General features: G+C 43.3%; 1 protein-coding gene across 1 annotated transcript in view; it reads left to right on the top strand.

Annotated features, from left to right (window-relative positions):
- The first annotated feature begins 5,877 nt into the window (after window positions 1–5,877).
- Window positions 5,878–19,330, top strand: part of gga3b (golgi associated, gamma adaptin ear containing, ARF binding protein 3b) — a 28,234-nt gene continuing 14,781 nt past the window's right edge. The window contains exons 1-7 of the mRNA XM_048610822.1: window positions 5,878–5,975; window positions 8,475–8,559; window positions 9,355–9,430; window positions 13,305–13,403; window positions 15,525–15,648; window positions 16,353–16,456; window positions 17,332–17,412. Of these exons, the coding sequence (XP_048466779.1) occupies window positions 5,942–5,975; window positions 8,475–8,559; window positions 9,355–9,430; window positions 13,305–13,403; window positions 15,525–15,648; window positions 16,353–16,456; window positions 17,332–17,412 (603 nt within the window). The 5' untranslated portion in view covers window positions 5,878–5,941. The remainder of the gene's footprint in view (window positions 5,976–8,474; window positions 8,560–9,354; window positions 9,431–13,304; window positions 13,404–15,524; window positions 15,649–16,352; window positions 16,457–17,331; window positions 17,413–19,330) is intronic.

Raw genomic sequence — 19,330 nt, 5'->3', positions numbered from 1 at the left:
AGTTCTTTGGTTAACCTGACCTTAATATCCTTATGTGGCTAAGGGTCATACTTTGTTTTATAATGCCGCTATTAAGCACATTGGGAGGTTCAGTTACATTAAAACCCATTATATAAAAATTAGTTTTTGCTGTTGTTTAAGAAAAGGAAGGTAGAAGAACAGCATTCCAGTGCATGAGGCTACAGATAACTGAAGGCAACATTGCCAGTGTGAGGGTGAAGAGAAGGGAATGGATAAAAGTATCGACTGAAAGAAATGAGGGAGTGAGAGTGGAAGGTCGGAGTGATGGAGGTGGGGGAGAGGGGGATTGGGGAGAGGGGGATTGGGGAGAGTGGGTTTGAGGGAGGGAGTAAGAGAGGGGAGTTGGGGGTGAGGGAGTGAGAGAGGTCATAGGGATGAGAGAGCAGGTGGGGAAAAGAGAAGGGGTGGGGGGGAAAGAGGAGGGGGGGGGGGGAAAAGAGAAGGGGTGGGCGAGAGAGAAAAGGGGTGAGGGAGTGAGAGGCGATGAGGGAGTGAGAGAGGAGGGTGGGGAAGAGGTGAGGACAGGGGAGAGAGGTGGGGGACAGAGAGGGAGGTGGAGGAGAGGGGGCTTGGGGTAGGAGGGGTTTTGGTGGTGAGGGAGTGAGAGAGGGTGGGGGAAATGAGAGGAGGGCTTGGGGGTGACAGACTGAGAAAGGGGGTGGGGGGAGAAAGAGGTTGTGGGAGTGTAGGGGGTTGGGTGAGGAGGGTGGGGAAGTCAGAGAGGGGTGGTGTGGAGAAGTCAGAGAGGGGGTCAGGGGTGTGGGGGAGACGGGGTGGGGGAGAGAGAAGGGGAGCTGGAGGTGAGGGAGGGGTGGGTGAAAGAGTGAAGGGGGTGCAGGAGTGAGGAGTGTGGGGGAGAGGTGGGAGTGAGGTTAGAGTGGGGAAGTGGGAAAGGGGAGTCGGGGGATGAGGGGGAGGGGAAGGGGTTTGGGCCTAGTCAACCCCAACATTAGAACAATAAAAATTGGAGATGTGCTAGAAGTGGAGTTACGAGCATAGGGATGTGGGAGGGTTGTCGGGTTAGAGAGATTTGCAGACAAGGCAGAGAATTTTAAATTTGAGGTGTTGCTGATCTAGGGGAATAATGTAGGTCAAAAGCAGAGGGGTGAACAGAGAATGCGACTTGGTGCAAAATAAGGGAGAGGCAGCAGAGGTTTAGATGCTGTTAAATTTATGCGTGGTGTAAGTGTACGGTCAACCAGAACAGTGCTAAAATAGTCGGGTTTAGATGCAACAAAGACATGGATGAGACCCAATTCTACCCTCTGCTCCAATCCAGTTTTAAGGATACTCAACTGTGAATATGAAATTTCTTGGTAGCATTGAGGTTGTGACCTCTTTTGATGCTTGTCCATCAGATCTCCATGTCTCAAAAAATATAGAGTACGTTATTTTGTCACATTTATTTATATACTCAACTTACTTTGCGAACTCTTCTCCTCTATCTAACACAAATATACCAGGTCAATAGTTGACATTTGTTTATCAAATTGAAATGATCGTTGCAAACATACCTTTTAGATTTTCTGTGTTGCTTGCCAATTTGAAGTTAGCCTTGATACTTGAATAACTCTTCCAACTCTTATGCACTATTATTGTTCCAGATAATGGAAAACCAAAATCCCAACATCTATGTACTACAGTATGGAATTAACGACCAAGTCTCTGAAGAAGGGTCCCGATCTGAAACGTCAACTTTCTTGCTCCTCTGATGCTGTCTGGCCTGCTGTGTTCCTCCAGCTCCACACTGTGTTATCTCTGACTCCAGCATCTGCAGTTCTGACTATCCTGAGTGAGTTATATCCTCCGTAATATTGCTTTTGAATTAGTAGTCTACATTCACATTGGTATTTGAATGATTTCTGAAATCACATTAATTTATAATTGCTCATTAAATGTGCAATTAAATCATTAGCCTCATTTTGGTAATTATCTTTGGAATGTCTGTAGTTTACAATCAGGAAGTGCAGCGGAGCTCACACAGTGAACAACTGAGCCATTATTTGACAGCTTTTTGATGAATTCTCAGGAGGATATTTGCTCAGTTTTGTTTCTACCTCCCACCAACGAAATTCAGCTCATACTGGAGCACTGCCACTCCTCAATAACTGCAAAGCAATCAATCAACATTATAACAAATTTGTCATACCAACTGTAGTTTTGATATTTTTAAATCAATCTGCTCAGATTTGTTATGTCACATATCTAGAATACGTGGGACTTGAGACTAGGCTTTCTGACTCAGAGGTAAGGCCACTACCACTTTACACAACAGCCCTTACCAACTAGCATAATGAGAGTGAATAGGAGAACAAGATGACGATGTAAACATGAACATCAGCATATAAGTGTCTAAAGGAAATGGATGTGTGAATCTGTCTCAGATGTTGTGTATTACAGAGAAGTGTATTATGTATAACAGTGTAAATACAAATGTTCAAAGAACTTCCTAGAGTCAGATAGCAGTTACTGTTAAGGGGAAACAAGGATATATTATGTATTATATTACAAGGATAGCATTCTCTCCAAACTGCAAAATCGAATCCTGAGCCACAAGCCTCATGACGATCCAAGCATAATTAGAATCTTCAGAAAGAATCCATGCAACGATTTTTTTTAAACTGCCAATGCCAACATAAAATATTCTAATGAGAATTGACTTGCAGCGTAAAACTTGACAAAATAGTTGTGTTCGTGGGGTTGGAGCAATCAAGCTAGCCTGGAATCTTCTTGATCAATTCAGAGAAAATAAACAATAAAAACTGGTTTCTACGTGGTTAATAAGACCATAAGAAATAGGAACAGGAGTAGGTCGTTTGGCCCCTCAAGCCTGCTCCATCATTCAATAGGAATATGGCTGGTCCAACACTCCTCACATCCACTATCCTGCATTGTTCCCTTCACCCTTGATTCCCCTTCTGATCAATAATCTACCTATCCCAGCCTTAAGTACACACAAGGACTCCGCACCGACAGCTCTCTGTGGCAAGGAGTTCCAAAGTCTCAAAACCCTCTGAGAGAAGAAATTCCTCCTCATGTTAATCTTAAATTGGTGCTCCTTCATTCTAAGATTATGCCCTCTGCCTAGACTCTCCCATCAAGGACAGTTTCCTCTCCGCAGTTACCAGTATCCTCACAGCATTTACCCTAAAAATCCTATTTGTTTCAATGAGATGACTCTCATTCTTTTAAACTCCATCGAGTAGATTCAAAACCTGTTTAGCCTTTGCTGTCAGGGATCCCATATCAGGGATCATCCTAGTGAACATTCTCTGAACTGCCTCCAATGAAATGATATTTTTCCTTAAATAAGGGGACCAAAAAGCTCACAATACTAAAAAGATAAAATACTAAATTGCACAAACTAAACATTGAAAAATTAACTTCAAGAATGTTAAAAGAAAATTGGATTTAGAATGAAAATGATTGAATATGTACAATAACATAGACTGCGTATCATGAAGACATTCTGCTGAATTGAAACGTTTTCTTTTTCTAGCACACATGGAACACAGATTCACCAAGGCCCCAGAAGTACAGGCGATCTGGAGTCTGTAAAGTGACTGTAAAATATATTATATGGGGTTGCACCTAAGATCCATTGGGAACCTTCATCTCCACTGAGAACACCCTGTCTCTGCTGGAAGACCCCAGTTCCCAGGGAAAACTCTACCTCTGCTAAGAACCAGCACCCCCCAACTGGGAACACTCACCTCCACTAGGAATGCCCATCCTGACTCCACTGGGTTGCCCCTGCCTCTATTGAATGGAAAGGTGGTCCAGAGGGAAGTTGAAGACTAAGGGTGGAGAGAGAGCAGGAGCAATGGATGTTTCTATGAGTTACATGGTCACACCATAACAGATTTTCCACCACAGCTGGAGCTGTAACTAACTGTACACCTCTGCCCAGTAACTATTGTTTCAGTTTCGCAAATCGGGTAAGAATTATATTTGGAATGTATTTTGTTCAAAGTTTGATTCATTTTCTTTTGTTCTCATTGTTTATCTCACCTTTAACCTCAATCATGGTCACTGTGCAATAATTTATTTCTAAAGTTATAGCACTTCCCTCCAACACCCTGTTAAACAGGGGTTCATTCTTGCTGAATTTTAAGCCAGTTAAAGATCCTAGCGCCCAAGCCCAAATTCAACGTCAGACCATAAATAGCAGAAAGATCAGCCAGCTCGATAGGACTCACTCACATTTCGTGCTTGCTCCAGTAAAACTGTGGACCCACACCTCAAACACAGCCGAGACCATACCAAATGACAATGCTTTAATTGTCAACACCCAATCGTTGAATGTGTGTAAACTACATTAACGGTGTTATGTCTAATTAGGCCAGACATTTACACATTGAATCCTCCAGCATAGAAGAAAGGTATAAAGGTCATAGTACCTGCTAGCTCTCTAACAGAGCTCTCCCACTCCCCTACTCTTTTTCCATAGCTCTGACATCCTCACATTTTCGAATATATGTCCAATTCCAATTTAGGCATTAATTTCTTATTTTAAAGTCCAGTCATGTTTAAAGAAGGCCAGCTTTAGCAATACCCTCCTATTTAAGATTAAATTGAAATTGCCCCATCTTAAGAAATAGAAATACCATTGTTGATGAGACAACAAGGTGCAGAGCTGGATGAACACAGCAGGCCAAGCAGCATCATAGGAGCAGAAAGGCTGACATTTCGGGCCTAGACTTCCTTTTATTAAAATTCACTGATATTTAATTTTCCCCTTTAAGATGTGATAATATTATCCAGTTCTTCAGGCAGCAGACTAAACCACAGGCAATATTGCAATGGCCATATTGGAGAAGTAACGTCTCCCTTTTCGGGACACCCTAATGTCTTAGAGGGCACGTGGTCAAATTCACTTTTCTCCCATGTTAGCACCTTGTAGCAGGGTTACAGTGAGGTTTGACTGTCCGCCTTGTTCAGAAACTCAGATCCAGGGACCCTGGGGTCTACTGAGAATTTGCAGGAGGACAGTGTGCAATGTGGGTGCCTGGCTAGGCTGCTACAGTTGAGAGCAAGTGATCCATTCCCCTGCACAACATCCATAGTCCCCCATACTCCCAATACATCTTCCACGCCTGCACAAGCAAACTATACCCCCTTCATCCTCCCATCCCCCTACCTCTCCACTTCCCCCATATTGTTTTGTACATGCCCCTGGACCTTCATTCATAGCCAAATCTTCCCACCTTTTCCCATGCATTTTCTCCATTCACTCCCCATCTCCACTGCATTCCCACAACATCCCTGCACCCCCATGACACTCCACATCCCCTCAAATCCCTGGTCCTTCCCCATGCTCCCTGTGCACCTCAAACCAAATGCTCCTTCTGTAATTTGCAAACACCTACTTCCCCTTCTGAACTTCCATTCTCTGCTCTCTGACGGCTTATGCTCTCCCTCCGTTCCTGCAATCTCTGTCCTCCTGTTCATAAGATCTTAAGAAATAAGAACAGGAGTAGATCGTTTGGTCCTTAGGGTCTGCCTACCCATTCATTAGGACAATGACTGGTCTTAATGGAATAGTTAATATGCTCCAACCCTTTAAAAATAGCTTTCTCTCATTCTGGGTATTATATTGTCACGTGGGTGAGTGATTGCGAGGGCTGGGATGACTAGGGCCCTCTCACCAAAAACCTAGAACACACGGAGACTAAAATCAACATGACCCGAGTTGTTTATGTGAAATTCAGGCTGTACTTCTGGACCAGCTTTCTCAAGTACACACCCTCCAAACCCCTCCATGAGCCACCCACAGTTTCCAAGCTCCAGCTCCAACCGTCACCTCCGCGACCTCTGACCCCTCCACCCACCTTCCCCGACTCAAGTCCCGCCCCTTACCCCAGCTGAACCCGCGCGATATTTCCCAGATTCCACGAGATTTTCAGATCGCTGGGACAATATGGCGGAGGGTGAGAGTCTGGAATCATGGCTCAGTGAGTATCGAGGCTCCTCAGAGCTTGTCGCTGGGGAGTGGCACTGGTGGGGACAAAGTGGTCACCCTAGAACATTAGGGTACATACTGTTGGGCGCAGTTCTGTTTCTGTACAACACTATACACTACTGCTGGGGCGAGAGAGTCACTACATAGCACTGGGATACAGGACTGATGGGAATAGGACAGTCAGTGTATTATACAGGTACACTACTGCTGGGAACAGATCTGTTACTGTGAAATGCACAAGTCCGTTGCTGTCGGGCGCAGGTTGGTCGTTATAACACTAGGGTACGAAACTGCTGGATACAAGCCTGTCATTGTGTAACGACTGCATAGTACTCGTGGGCACAGTTCTGCCACTGCAACACTGTGGTACGATAGTATTGAAGACAGGTCTGTTTTTGGGTGGTGCTGGGCTTCAGTACTGGTGGAGACAGGGCTATTACTATATAATGCAGTCATACAGTTGTGGTGGAAAGAGGAACGTCACTGTACTATGCTGAGACAAACACCTGGGTTTAGCAGTTTTTTTCCCTCCCTTGGATATGGGGGCCAGATCTTGTTGCCCATCCCTAATTGCCCTTGAGAACAGGATGTTGATCCACCGTCTTGATCTGTTACTATCCATGTACTATAGACAGTGAAGGAACAGTAATGTAGTTCCAAGTTGCTTAAAAATACATCAGTGTAATACTGGGACAGACATCATGGTATTCTCATGTATCTCCTGCCTTCCTCTTCTAGGTAGTAGGGGTCAAAGATGTGGAAGGTGCTGCCAGAGGAGCCTTTGTGAGTTTCTGCATTGCATGATGTAGATAGTTCACACTGCTGCCACTGTGTTGATGGTGACAGAGTGAATGTTTAAGGTGGTGGATGGGATGCCAGGCAAACATTATTCAGGATAATGTTTGAGTTTCTTGAGTGCTGTTGGGGATGCACTCATCCAGGCTCCACCCTTGACCATCTGTTCTATACTGCAATAAATCTGTATGTATTTATGTCTTGTGGATGTTTTACAGACCTTCTCTTGTAGCCACAACATTCCTATTTCTGATTCAGTCCAGTTTCTAATTGATTGTGACCAGCAGGCTTTTGTTAGTCAGGGAATCAGCAATGATAATACAGTTGAATGTCAAGGGAAATGGTTAGATACTTTCTATTTGGAGAAAGTCTTAGCTTGGCACATGTGTAGCATAAATGTTTATTGCCTGTCATCAACCCAGTCTTGGATATTGTCCAGGCTATATATGAACATGGACTGCTTCAGTAGCTGAGGAGTCAGAAATACTACTGAATATTATGCAATTATCAGGAACTATCCCCACTTCCAACTTATTATGGAGTGAATATCCTTAATGAATCAGCTGAATATGGCTGTGCCTAGGACATTACAGTGAGGAACTTCTACAATGATATCCTGGGACAGACGTGATTTGTCTGTAACGACTAAAACCATCTTTCTTTGAGACAGGTATGACTCCATTGGAGATTTTTTTCCCTGATACCAGTTGACTCCAGTTTTGCTTGGGCTTCTTGAAACACATAATCTATCAAATGCTACCTTGATGTCAAGGGGAGTCACTTGCACCTCCCCTTTTAAATTCAGTCCTTTTGTCCGTGTTTGCATTTAAGGCTGTAATAATTTCAGGAGTGAAGTGACTTAGGTGGAAATCCATCCGAGTGTTAGTGATCATGTTATTGCTGTGTAAGTGTTGCTTGACAGCAGTATTGATAACTACTTCCATCAGTAAACTGATGATCAAGAGCAGACTGATGGGGTTAGAATTTTACACATTGCCAAGTAGATGCCAGTGTTGGAGCTGTACCGGAAGAACTTAACTAGGAAATGCAGCTAACTCCAAGGCACAATTTTTCAGTGCTTTGTTGAAATTTTGTCAGGGTCTTTAGTCTTTACAGTGTTCTGTGCTTTCAGCTATTTCTTGACATCATGTGGAGTGAATCAAATTGACTGAAGCCTGGGATCTCAGGAGAGGGTCATCCACTTGGTACTTCGGGTTGAAGGTGGCTGCAAACGTCACTGTAATAATGGGGTATGCAAATGTCACTTTAATGCTGCGATACTCATTCTCTTGGTTGCTTATCCAGGACGAGTGCCATTATATTGCTGTGAAAATATGACTTTTAATTACACCCTATCTGGCACACGTGATTGAAGCATGTTGTGTGAATTCTGATTTATTTTCCTATACTGAAACAACGTGCATAATACGATATGTAGTACAAAAATAAACGTTGGAAACATTCAGCAGTTCATGTGGCATCTGTGGGGAATTACATGACAATTTTTGATGATGATTCTGAGATTGAATCTTTCCTCAAAACTGGAACGGTGTTCTTTCTTCACACACAAGCGATTCTTGCAGAGCAGTTGTCCAGTTCTGGATAGTTAAGGCACTCTACTATACCATGATACTGGTAAGGTGAGTTCAGCTAACCTGGAGTTCTATGATTGAATGCACCTTTTGCCTCCCTACAGATAAAGCCACTAATCCTGCAAACCGTCAAGAGGATTGGGAGTACATCATCGGCTTCTGTGACCAGGTTAACAAGGAACTGGAGGGGTGCGTACACAAATGTTTCAGTGTTGCACTCTTATTTGCTTACAATATTTTGTCCAAAGGTGTTTTTTTTGCAGGTTAAAGTGAGTTTTCACTCTCTAGAATTTAGCAAAGATTTAAAGTCATGGAGGATCCACTTACACCAATGATGAGCAGGCTTTCCTTAGTGTAACATAACCAGCTACAGCAAGCTACACCCAGTAGAACATTGCAGTCCAGTTTCTGAGAGAAAGATTTATCTTTACTGCCACATAGATGCTCATTAGCACTGGTAATGGGAACACAATGTATCAAGTTTCTTTGTCCGTCACCCTTCCACAGACACTGACAATACCATCATCCTAACTGTTGATTTATATTGAATAGCTGGTGAAAGAAGTGGGAAATGTGGCCTTCCTTCATCGGATCTGCACAGACCACCAATATGCTGGTTCTGAGCAATATATCTCCAAAGCAGAATCTTGGGATCTCATCATCTAAAAGTCCACGATTACAGTAACCCAGTAGGAGATTCTGAATCATTCTCGTCTATTCCGGTACTGAACTGGCCCTGCCTGTCCTGGTACTGGACATCTTGCTCACAAAGTGGAAACTTACTGCAGGTTGAAAGGGGTCTCCCTGTCCATCCTGGGGACGCACTCTGTTTGACTATGATTAACCTTGTTTCTTGTGCCTGGAATTGTTTTGCACCAGTGATGAGTGATCAAGTATCCCAGACCTGGGGTCAGATAATGTATACATTCCAGTGGTGAAAAGCTAATGGTTTATGCTGTTTCATTCTTTAATTTCTCTCCCTAGGCCACAGATTGCTGTCAGGTTGCTGGCTCATAAAATCCAGTCTCCTCAGGAGTGGGAGGCAGTGCAAACCCTTACAGTGAGTTTTGGATTCTGCACCTAGTCTGTACTTCAGTCTTTTGTAGGCTTATTATGTTGCATGCGAGAGGAGGAACTCATTGCTGAGAGGACATTCTTAATATATTGGTGCAGGTTCTGCATCGCAACACTGTTCAGGCCCCCACAAATGAATACTTTGCATCAGTTTCAACTGCTGTGAAAGAAGTGGAAGTTAGAGAACGAAAGGAAATAAATAATGATGTTTTGAAAACAGTTCATGAAGAGGAAGTGCTGGAGGTCTTACAAAGAATTAGGGAGGAAATTGCAGGGCACCTAACAAAAATAGTTGTTAAATCTATAATTACGGGTATTGTACCAGAGGACTGGAGAGTGGCTAAACATGGAGCCATAGAGTCATACAGCATGAAAACAGACGCTCCAGCCCAAACTGATCCACGCCGAGCAAAGTGTCCATCCACACTGACTCCACTTCCCTGCACATGGCTCATATCCTTCTAAACCTTTTCCTATCCATGTGTTCATTCAAATGCCTTTTAAATGTTAATGTACCCGCCTCAACTACCTCCACTGGCAGCTCATTTCATATGTGTACCACCCTCTGTGTAAAAAAAAAAAAAAAAAAAAAGTTGCCCGTCAGGTTCCCATGTATTCTTTCCCCTCTTACCTTAAACTGATGTCCTCGATTCCCCAACCCTGGGAAAAAGACTGAGTGCATTCACCCAATCCATGCCTCTCATGATCTTATACACTTCGATAAGATCTCCCTTCAGTCTCCTACGCTCTAAAGAAAAATGTCCTAACTCGTCCAGCCTCTCCCTGTAACTCAGTCCCTCGAGTCCTGGCAACATCCTTGTAAATTTCTTCTGCACTCTTTCCAGTTTAATAACCACCTTCTTCTAGCAAGGTGACCAAAACAGAACACAATACTCCAAGTGCGGCCTCACCAACTGCATCATAATTTCCCAACTTCTATACTCAATGCCCTGACCGATGAAGGCCAGTGTGTCAAAAGCCTTCTTCACTGCCCGGTCTACCTGTGACCCCCATTTCAGAGAACCGTGCATCTGAAATGCAAGGTCCCTCACTTCCACTACACTCCTTAAGGCCGTACCCATGAAACTCTTACCTTGATTTGACTTTTCAAAATGCAACACCTCACACTTATTAAACTCCATTTGCCATTTCTCAGCCCACTTTCCCAGCTGATCAAGATCCTCCTGCAATTTCTGATAACCTTCCTCACTATACACGATAATCATAGAATCACTATAGTGTGGAAACAGGCCCTTTGGCCCAACAAGTCCATATCGACCCTCGGAGCATCCCACCCAGACCTATCCACCTATAAACCACCCAATCTACACATACTTGAACACTATGGCAATTTAGTATGACCAGGCCACAAGCCTGCACATCTTTGGACTGAGAGGAAACCGGAGGAAAAGCATGCAGACACGGGGAGAATGTGCAAACTCCACACAGACAGTCGCCCGAGGGTGGAATCGAACCCAGGTCCCTGACGCTGTGAGGCAGCACTGCTAACCACTGAGCCACCGTGCCGCCCAATAATGTTGTGCTATTATTTAAGAAAGACTGTAGGGAGAAGCCTGGAAACTCTATACTTGTGAGTCTGACGTTGCTGATCGGTAAATTGGTGGAGATGATTCTGAAAGATAGGATATACATACATTTGGAGAAGCAAGGATCGATTAGGGATAGTCAGTATGGTTTTGTGTGAGGAAAATCATGTCTCACAGATTTGATTGAGTTTTTTAATGAAGAAATCAAAAAGATTGAAGAGGGCAGAGTGGTAGATGTTATTTACATGGACTTCAGTAAAGCCTTTGACATGGTTCTATATTGTAGGCCAATTAGTAAAGTTAGATCACTTGGGATTTAGGGTGAGCTTGCCAATTGGATACAAAATTGGCTTTGTGGTAGGAGACAGAGGGTAGTTATGGAGGTAGTAGGAACTGCCGATGCTGGAGAATCTGAGATAACAAGGTGTAGAGCTGGATGAACACAGCAGGCCAAGCAGCATCAGAGGAGCAGGACAGCTGACGTTTCAGGTCGAGACGCAAATTCAGAAGTAGTTATGGAGGATCGTTTTTAAGACTGAAGGCCTGTGACCAAATGGTGTTCCACTTTTTGTTTGTAATTTATATACATGATTTGGATAAGAATTTAGGAGGCATGGTTGGTAAGTTTGCAGATGACACCAAATACGGTGGAATAATGATCAGTGAAGAAGGTTATCTTAGATTACAGCGATCTTGATCAATTGGGTTGAGGAGTGGCAAATGAAGTTTAATTTAGATAAATGTGAGGTATTGCATTTTGGTAATGCAAACAAGCATAGAACTTATTCAGTTAATGATCGGGGTCTGGGTAGTGTCATAGAATAGAGAGACCTTGGGATTCAGGTACATAATTCTTTGAAATTTGCATCGCAGATAGACAGGAGAAAGCATTTAGCATACTTGCCTTCGTTGCTCTGACTTTTTGAGTATAGGAGTTGGGACATCGTGGTGAGGTTGTACAGGATATTGGTGAGGCCTCTTCTGGAGTACAGTTCTGGTTGCCCTGTTATAGGAAGGATATTATTAGAACTGGAGAGGATACAGAAAAGATTTACCAGGATGTTGCCAAGAATGGAAGGTTTGAGATATAAAAATAACCGGGAAAGACTGCGACTTTTTTTTTTACTGAAACAGGAGATTGAGGGGTGACCTTATAGCAGTTTATAAAATCATGAGGAGGATAGATAAGGTGAATGACAAGGGCCTTTTCTCCAGGGTGGGAGAGTTCAAAACTAGGGAGCGTATTTTTAAGATGAAAGGACATGAGGGGCAACTTTTTCACACAGAGAGTGGTTTGTATGTGGTATGAACTACCAGAGAAAGTGGTGGATGCAGATACAGTTACAATGTTTTAAATACAAGTTCATGAATATGAAAGGTTTGGAGGGATATGGGCCAAGTGCTGGCAGATGGGAGTAGTTTAGTTTGGGAACGTGGTTGGCATAGACTTGTTGAACTAAAGGGTTTGGTTCCATGCTGTATGACTCTATAAAGGGAAACACCGCTTCAGTGGACTTTCTGCAGGCCCAGTTGCATTGTCATGTTAGAGGCGAATGGGGAAATTGGTCACTGCATCTTTGTTGGAGCAGCCACTATCCTGGGTCTGGCTGAGTACGTGAGGCAGCTCCAATACACCTTATTTTGGGGCACACATTTCAGCAGTAGCTGTTTTAAAGGCAATCTTGGGTGTAGTCCAGAGAAAGGTTTCTTACAAAATCATGAGGTGTTAGATTCTTCACATTCATCCATGAAAACATTGTCGAATTTTTATTGCCATGTGTTCAATTTTGCTACGCAGAAGACTTGGGTAAAACTGAGGAACGATGTTGTTAGACTTGAGAGGGTGCAGAAAAGATTTACAAGGATGTTATCGGGTCTGGAGCGTTTGAGTTAAAGGGAGAGGCTGAATAGGTTGTGCTTTTTTTCCTTGGAACGTCGGAGGCTGAGGGGTGACCTTATCCAGGTTTATAAAATCATGAGGGCCATGGAGAGGGTGAGTAGCCAAGGTCTTTTTTTAAAAAGAGTAGGGGAAGTCCAAAGCTAGAAGGCATCGGTTTAAGGTGAGAGGGGAAAGATTTAAAAAGGACCCGAAGATCCCTTTTATATGGAGGGGTTGGTGAGTGTATGGAACAAGTTTACAAATGGGATTACAAATAGGAAAGGTTTGGAGGGATATGGGCCAAATGCTGGCAAATGGGACTAGGTCAGATTGGGATATCTGGTCAGCATGGACAACTTGGACTGAAAATTCTGTTACTGTGCTATATGACTCTGTCTGTATTCCATTCATGGTAATATTTTGTTTGAATCTAGGTATTAGAAGCTTGTATGAAGAACTGTGGCAGGAGATTTCACAATGAAGTTGGAAAATTCCGATTCCTGAATGAATTGATCAAAGTAGTATCTCCAAAGGTGGGTTCTAAAGGTTCCTGTGCACAGCATTTAGGCTCAAACTTAAAGAGCAATAGAGCATGTCACAACTTCAGACAAATGGCTGGTACACAATGATCAATAAATAGTTGCACTAAATGATGACATTCTGTGCAATGACTTATATTTATTGAATATAAGTTGAAGATTTCGATGAACATGCATTCTGAAAATCAAATCTATTCCTGCAGTATAGATGGTAAGGGACTTGAATCTTGTTAACAAACACGTAAGATGACAACTGTAGGTGACAGAACTGGTAAGGCCTGTCGTTATGTAATGTGGGGACAGATCTGCCACAAATAAACTGGCGTGCAGTGCTGGCAGGATATTGTAATGGAAGGTACAAGTCTGTTTCTCTACTGTATAGTTTGGTGGGGACTGGCCTTTCATTGTATATAATGGATTGCCCAATCTCTGGGTTGCCCACAAAGGATCAGAACCACTATACTACTTTGCATCATCTTGTGGTTTTTGTTTAAAGGTGCTTTTATACTACAAACTGTGGGCATGCTGTCTCCCTGTGCAGCTGCATGGTGTACAATAATGCTGCCTAGATTGCAGAAACTAATGGCAGTGGCTATCAGTGCTCCTACTGTGACATATCAGGAAGTTGAGTACAGTTGTGGAGAGACATTGACCATGAGACACTGGAGATGAATTAGGCCTCACACTTTCCCATGTTGTATTTCATCTGCCATTTCTTTGCCCACTCTCCTATCCTATCCAAATCCTCTGCAGCCTCCCTGCTTCCTCAATACTACCTGAATTTCCACCTATCTTTGGTTCCATCATGTATATCGTTAATGTATAACATAAATAGGTGTGGTCCCAACACTGACCCCTGTAGACCTCCACTAGTCACTGGCTGCCATCCTGAAAAAGACCCTTTATCCCTGGTGTCTGCCTTCTACCAGTCAGCCAATTCTCAATCCAAGCCATACCTTGCCCTGAACACCGTGGACTGTTATCTTATTTAGCAGCTTCCTATGCGGCACCTTGTCTGGAAATCCAAATAGATCATGCCCACTGGCTATCCTTTGTCTAACCTGGTCGTTACCTCCTCAAAAGAATTCTAACAGATTTATCAGGCATGACCTCCCATGCCATGCAGACTGTACTCTATTTAACCATGACTTCCAAGTACTATGCAATCTCATCCTTAATAATGGACTCTCAAATCTTACCAGTGACCAAGATCAACCAGCCAATAGTTTGCTGTCTTCTGCCTTCCTCTCTTCTTAAACAGGTGTTACATTAGCCATTTTCCAGTTTACCTGCATATTGAAGTCTTTCATGATTATTTCTTACGTGCCTTTCCATCTCTTGATTTTTTTTCTTCCCCATTCCTGACTACTTCTGGAAGGCCTATAATCAACTGGATATATGTAGCTATTAAAACAAGCTGTTGTCATAGTGCAGTGATTTAATGCTCATCTTTAGTCCTGCCCCCAATCCCAGTTCAGCTTTGTGAAGTTGTAATTAAGATTTGCCCCATCCTTTGGTCGCATGATGAAAAATATTTTCAATGTGGTGAACTGATCACCATCAGTTTGGGTAAGTATCAAAATTCTATTGGACAACACTGATTTTAAAGTTGCTGGTGGAATGTAACAGTGCTGGTGATGCTGATATCCTCATAACATCTTTCCATTTGAACCTGACCGTCGAATTAAAGGAGATTGAGGTGGATGTTTAAAATGTTATAGCTCAGTTGTAAAGATATAGAAAAGCAATTCGCTCTGGCTGAAGAAATTGAAACCAAAAGGGCTGCAATCTTTACATCAGAATTGGACCATTTAGGTTTGAAATTGGGAGCCAAGTCTCCATAAAGAATGGAGTGGAAATCTGGAGCACTTCATGTCCCCACACCCAAAAAATAATAAGCTGTGGATATGCAGGGAGAAAATTTGAGCTTTCCACTTGGAGTTTGATAGATTGTTGTTGGGCAAGAGAATTAAGTGATACGAAGCAAGGAAAGTGGTTAAGATTCAGATTACGCATGACTGAATAGATTGATAGAACCAGTCTGTGAATCTGAATGACCACCTTCTGTTCCTATTTTCACTTTATTTCATTTTAATTTGTTGTTTTTTTAAACAGTATTTGGGAGACAGGGTATCTGAAAAGGTCAAAACAAAAGTGATTGAATTACTGTACAGCTGGACGGTTGCTCTGCCAGAGGAAATCAAAATCAAAGATGCCTACCAGATGTTAAAGAAACAAGGTATGGAGGGTTTGTCCTGGATTCTGCATTTTTCTCCATGTTATACAATCACCACGGATGTTGATGGGGTATTCAATAAAAATTTTGCCCGAGGTTCGTTGTGCCAGTTTGTATAGCTGTGAAGCCAGGGACTTGTTTTCCTGAGGAAAAGTCTCTTTACTCCAGAGTTATACCTATCATTGGGATACTGAGTGTTTCTGGGCTTTGGTTACCTGGCAGAGTCAGTCCATTCCCAATTTGACCTAGTGGTCAGTATTCATATACAGTCCTCAACAGCTAGTCCATGGGCTACTCGTCTGAAGGAGGCGCCACTTTGATTCAGTTCTGACATGCTTTCTCAGGAGTAATTGGATAACCATTTTGCACAGAAACCTCAATTGAAATTTCACCTCCTTAGGCACAGCTCTCTGATACAGTTACAGGTTCATCATTCATTTCTGTTACAAACAGAGTCTGTCAGACCTGTTAGTCCCACAGTGACAGCTCTGCTAGCATTTGAAAGAAGAGATCAGCATTTTGGGCAAGCTATGTGGGACCAGTCTGAATACAGGGCCTCCATCTGAGGGCTCGGCCAGTGGGAGTCTGTCTCCCTCTTTATGATGCTGCATATCTACAATGTTTTCTGTCTGTGCTGCACTGTTTATAAGTAAACACTGGTCTGATGAATAGATTTGGGCAGCTGACATCCTGTGTTTTCCTTCAAGGTGTATTGCAACATGATCCTCAGATCCCAGTTGATAAGACCCTGATTCCCTCACCCCCAACTCGTCCGAAAAATGCGGTATTTGAAGATAATGAAAAATCTAAGGTAGGAACATAACATCGTGCAACTAGTAACCAGCTTTATGTCCAACTCCCACATAGAGACTTCAACAAAAGGAAAATCTCTTTGTGTTGCACAAACCATATGGTGAAATTGCGACACCATTCATAGGAAGAACAGTATCTGTGTAAGTGCATGTTGTCGTAGGTATCACTTCTGCATGCTTTGTTTAAATGTAGCCCAGATTGAAGGTTACTGTCCATACAGGTCCTTGGGACTGCTGCAATACTGTCTGTACAGGTCCCTGGGATGGTGTTCTGTGCAGTCCTCACATGGACTGAGGAGATGCTGTCCGTTCAGGCTCCAGACATACTGAAGGGGCACTGTCTGCTCAGGTTCAACAGGTACTGAGGTGACAGTGTTGTAGAGATGCCTGGAACTGCGGGGATTCTGTTCCACGTAGGTCACGCAGGGACTGAGGGGATATTTTCCATTCAGACTTCACATGGACTGAAAAGATACTGTTCGTTTAGGTACTGCACATACTGAAGAATACTGTCATAGAGATTCCTCGAACGGTGGGAATTTTGTTCTGTACAGGTGCCACATGGACTGAGGACACACTGTCCATTCAAACTCCACATGGACTGAGGGGGATACTGCCTGTTGAGGCTCGACATGGAGTGAGGGGATATTGTTTGTCAGATCCACTGGACATGAGCCTTGGATTCCTACCACTGGCTGTTTGTTGGGTTGTCTCAGTGCTTTAATTTGGAATGTACAACATTACCACTGGTCTGTGAAATTGAGAAATTCAGATTTTGACTGTGCTTGGTTGCTTGCTGCTTTGTGCAATGCTCTTAGGCAATAGACTGTAATATGAATTTAAAAGAAACTTGCACAATTTTCTTTTCTCGTAGCTCTTAGCCAGGTTACTGAAGAGCAAAAACCCAGTGGACCTTCAAGAAGCTAACAAACTCATTAAGAATATGGTGAAAGAGGTAAGGAGGACAAAGCAGACCAAAAACTTTTCCTCCAATGGGGAAATGAGGTGTGCAGGATATTTCCAGGGAAGGTCATTGAAGTTTTTCAAGGTGGAAATGAAAATTATGTGTAACACTGGACACAAAGGTTTAAGTTGAGAAGGTAGGTTTGAGGTCTGGGACAAGAATGTCGGTAGTTTGAGGATGGATAAATGAGAAAGTGGGTAGATGTGATAACAACTTGGACGTCTAAAGCATCTTTAGTGGAATAAACCGTCTCGTAACCTTCCCTGGAATGTTACCAAACCACTTAAGGAGATAATTTATCAGATGACCAAAGTTTAGTCAGAAGTAAAGGATTAAAGGAGCATCTTGAAGAAGGAAAGTGAGATAGGGAGCAGGAGCATTTCGGGAGCAAATTCTCAAACGTTGTGCCCGAGTACCAATGCCAATAGTGGAGCAGTTAAAATCAGAGTTGCTCAAAAGGTCAAAATTAGGGGAGTGCCAATTTCTAGGGGGGTTGTAGGCCTGGGGAGGGCAGGGCCCTGAAGGGATATGAAAACAATGGTAGTAATTTTAAAGTCATAGAGTCATACAGCATGGAAACAGATCCTTCAGTCCAACCAGTCCATGCTGAACATAGAACAGTACAGCACAGTACAGGCCCTTCGGCCCACGATGTTGTGCCGAACTTTTACCTTAAGCCTAAGGTCTATCTAACCTCCACCGCTACCTTATACTATCATCCATATGCCTATCTATTAGCCACTTAAATGCCCCTAATGAGGCCAACTCCACTACCCTCTCTGGCAATGCATTCCACGCCCCTACCACTCTCTGAGTAAAGAACCTACCTCTGACGTCTCCCCGATATCTACCTCCTTTCACTTTAAAACTATGTCCCCTCGTAAAAGCTACCTCCACCCTAGGAAAAAGTCTCTGGCTGTCTACTCTATGTATATCTCTGATTATTTTGTACACCTCTATCAAGTCACCTGTCATCCTTCGTCGTTCTAAAGAGAAAAGCCCTACCTCTCTCAACCTTTCCTCGTAAGACCTTCCCTCCATTCCAGGCAACATCCTGGTAAATCTCCTCTGCACCTTTTCTAATGCATCCACATCTTTCCTGTAATGAGGTGACCAGAATTGGACACAATACTCCAGATGTGGCCGAACCAGGCTTTTGTACAGCTGGAGGTTAACTTCACGGCCCTTGAACTCAATCCCTCTATTAATGCAAGCTAACACACCATACGTCTTCTTAACAACTCTATCCACCTGGGTGGCAGCTCTCAGGGAACTGTGAACATGAACCCCAAGATCCCTCTGCTCCTCCACACTGTCAAGAATCTTTCTGTTAACCCTGTATTCTGCTTTCAAGTTTGACCTTCCAAAATGAATCACCTCACACTTTTCAGGGTGAATCTCTATCTGCCACTTCTCAACCCAGCTCTGCATTCTATCAATGTCCCTTTGTAACCTAGAACAGCCCTCTGCACTGTCCACAACGTGACCCACCTTCGTATCATCCGCGAACTTGCTAATCCACCCTTCCACTCCTTCATCCAAATCATTTACAAAAATCACAAATAGAAGAGGACCCAGAACAGATCCTTGTGGTACACCACTCCTAACTGAGCACCATGTTGAATATTTTCCGTCCACTACCACCCTTTGTCTTCTAAGGGTCAGCCAATTCTGAATCCAATCTGCCACATTTCCCCCTATCCCATCCCTCCTTACCTTCTGCATGAGCCTACCATGGGGAACCTTATCAAACGCCTTACTTAAATCCAGGTATACCACATCCACTGCTCCACCTTCATCCACGTGTTTGGTCACCTCTTCAAAGAATTCAATAAGGTTTGTGAGGCATGATCTACCCCTCAAAGATCCATGCTGACTATCACGAATCAAACTGTGCCTTTCCAAGTGA

The sequence above is a fragment of the Rhincodon typus genome, chromosome 23 (assembly GCF_021869965.1).
Source record: "Rhincodon typus isolate 14 chromosome 23, sRhiTyp1.1, whole genome shotgun sequence".
NCBI classification, from domain to species: Eukaryota; Metazoa; Chordata; class Chondrichthyes; order Orectolobiformes; family Rhincodontidae; genus Rhincodon; species Rhincodon typus.
The sequence above is the reverse complement of the archived record's forward strand: the minus strand, read 5'-3'. Positions and strand labels throughout refer to the sequence as shown.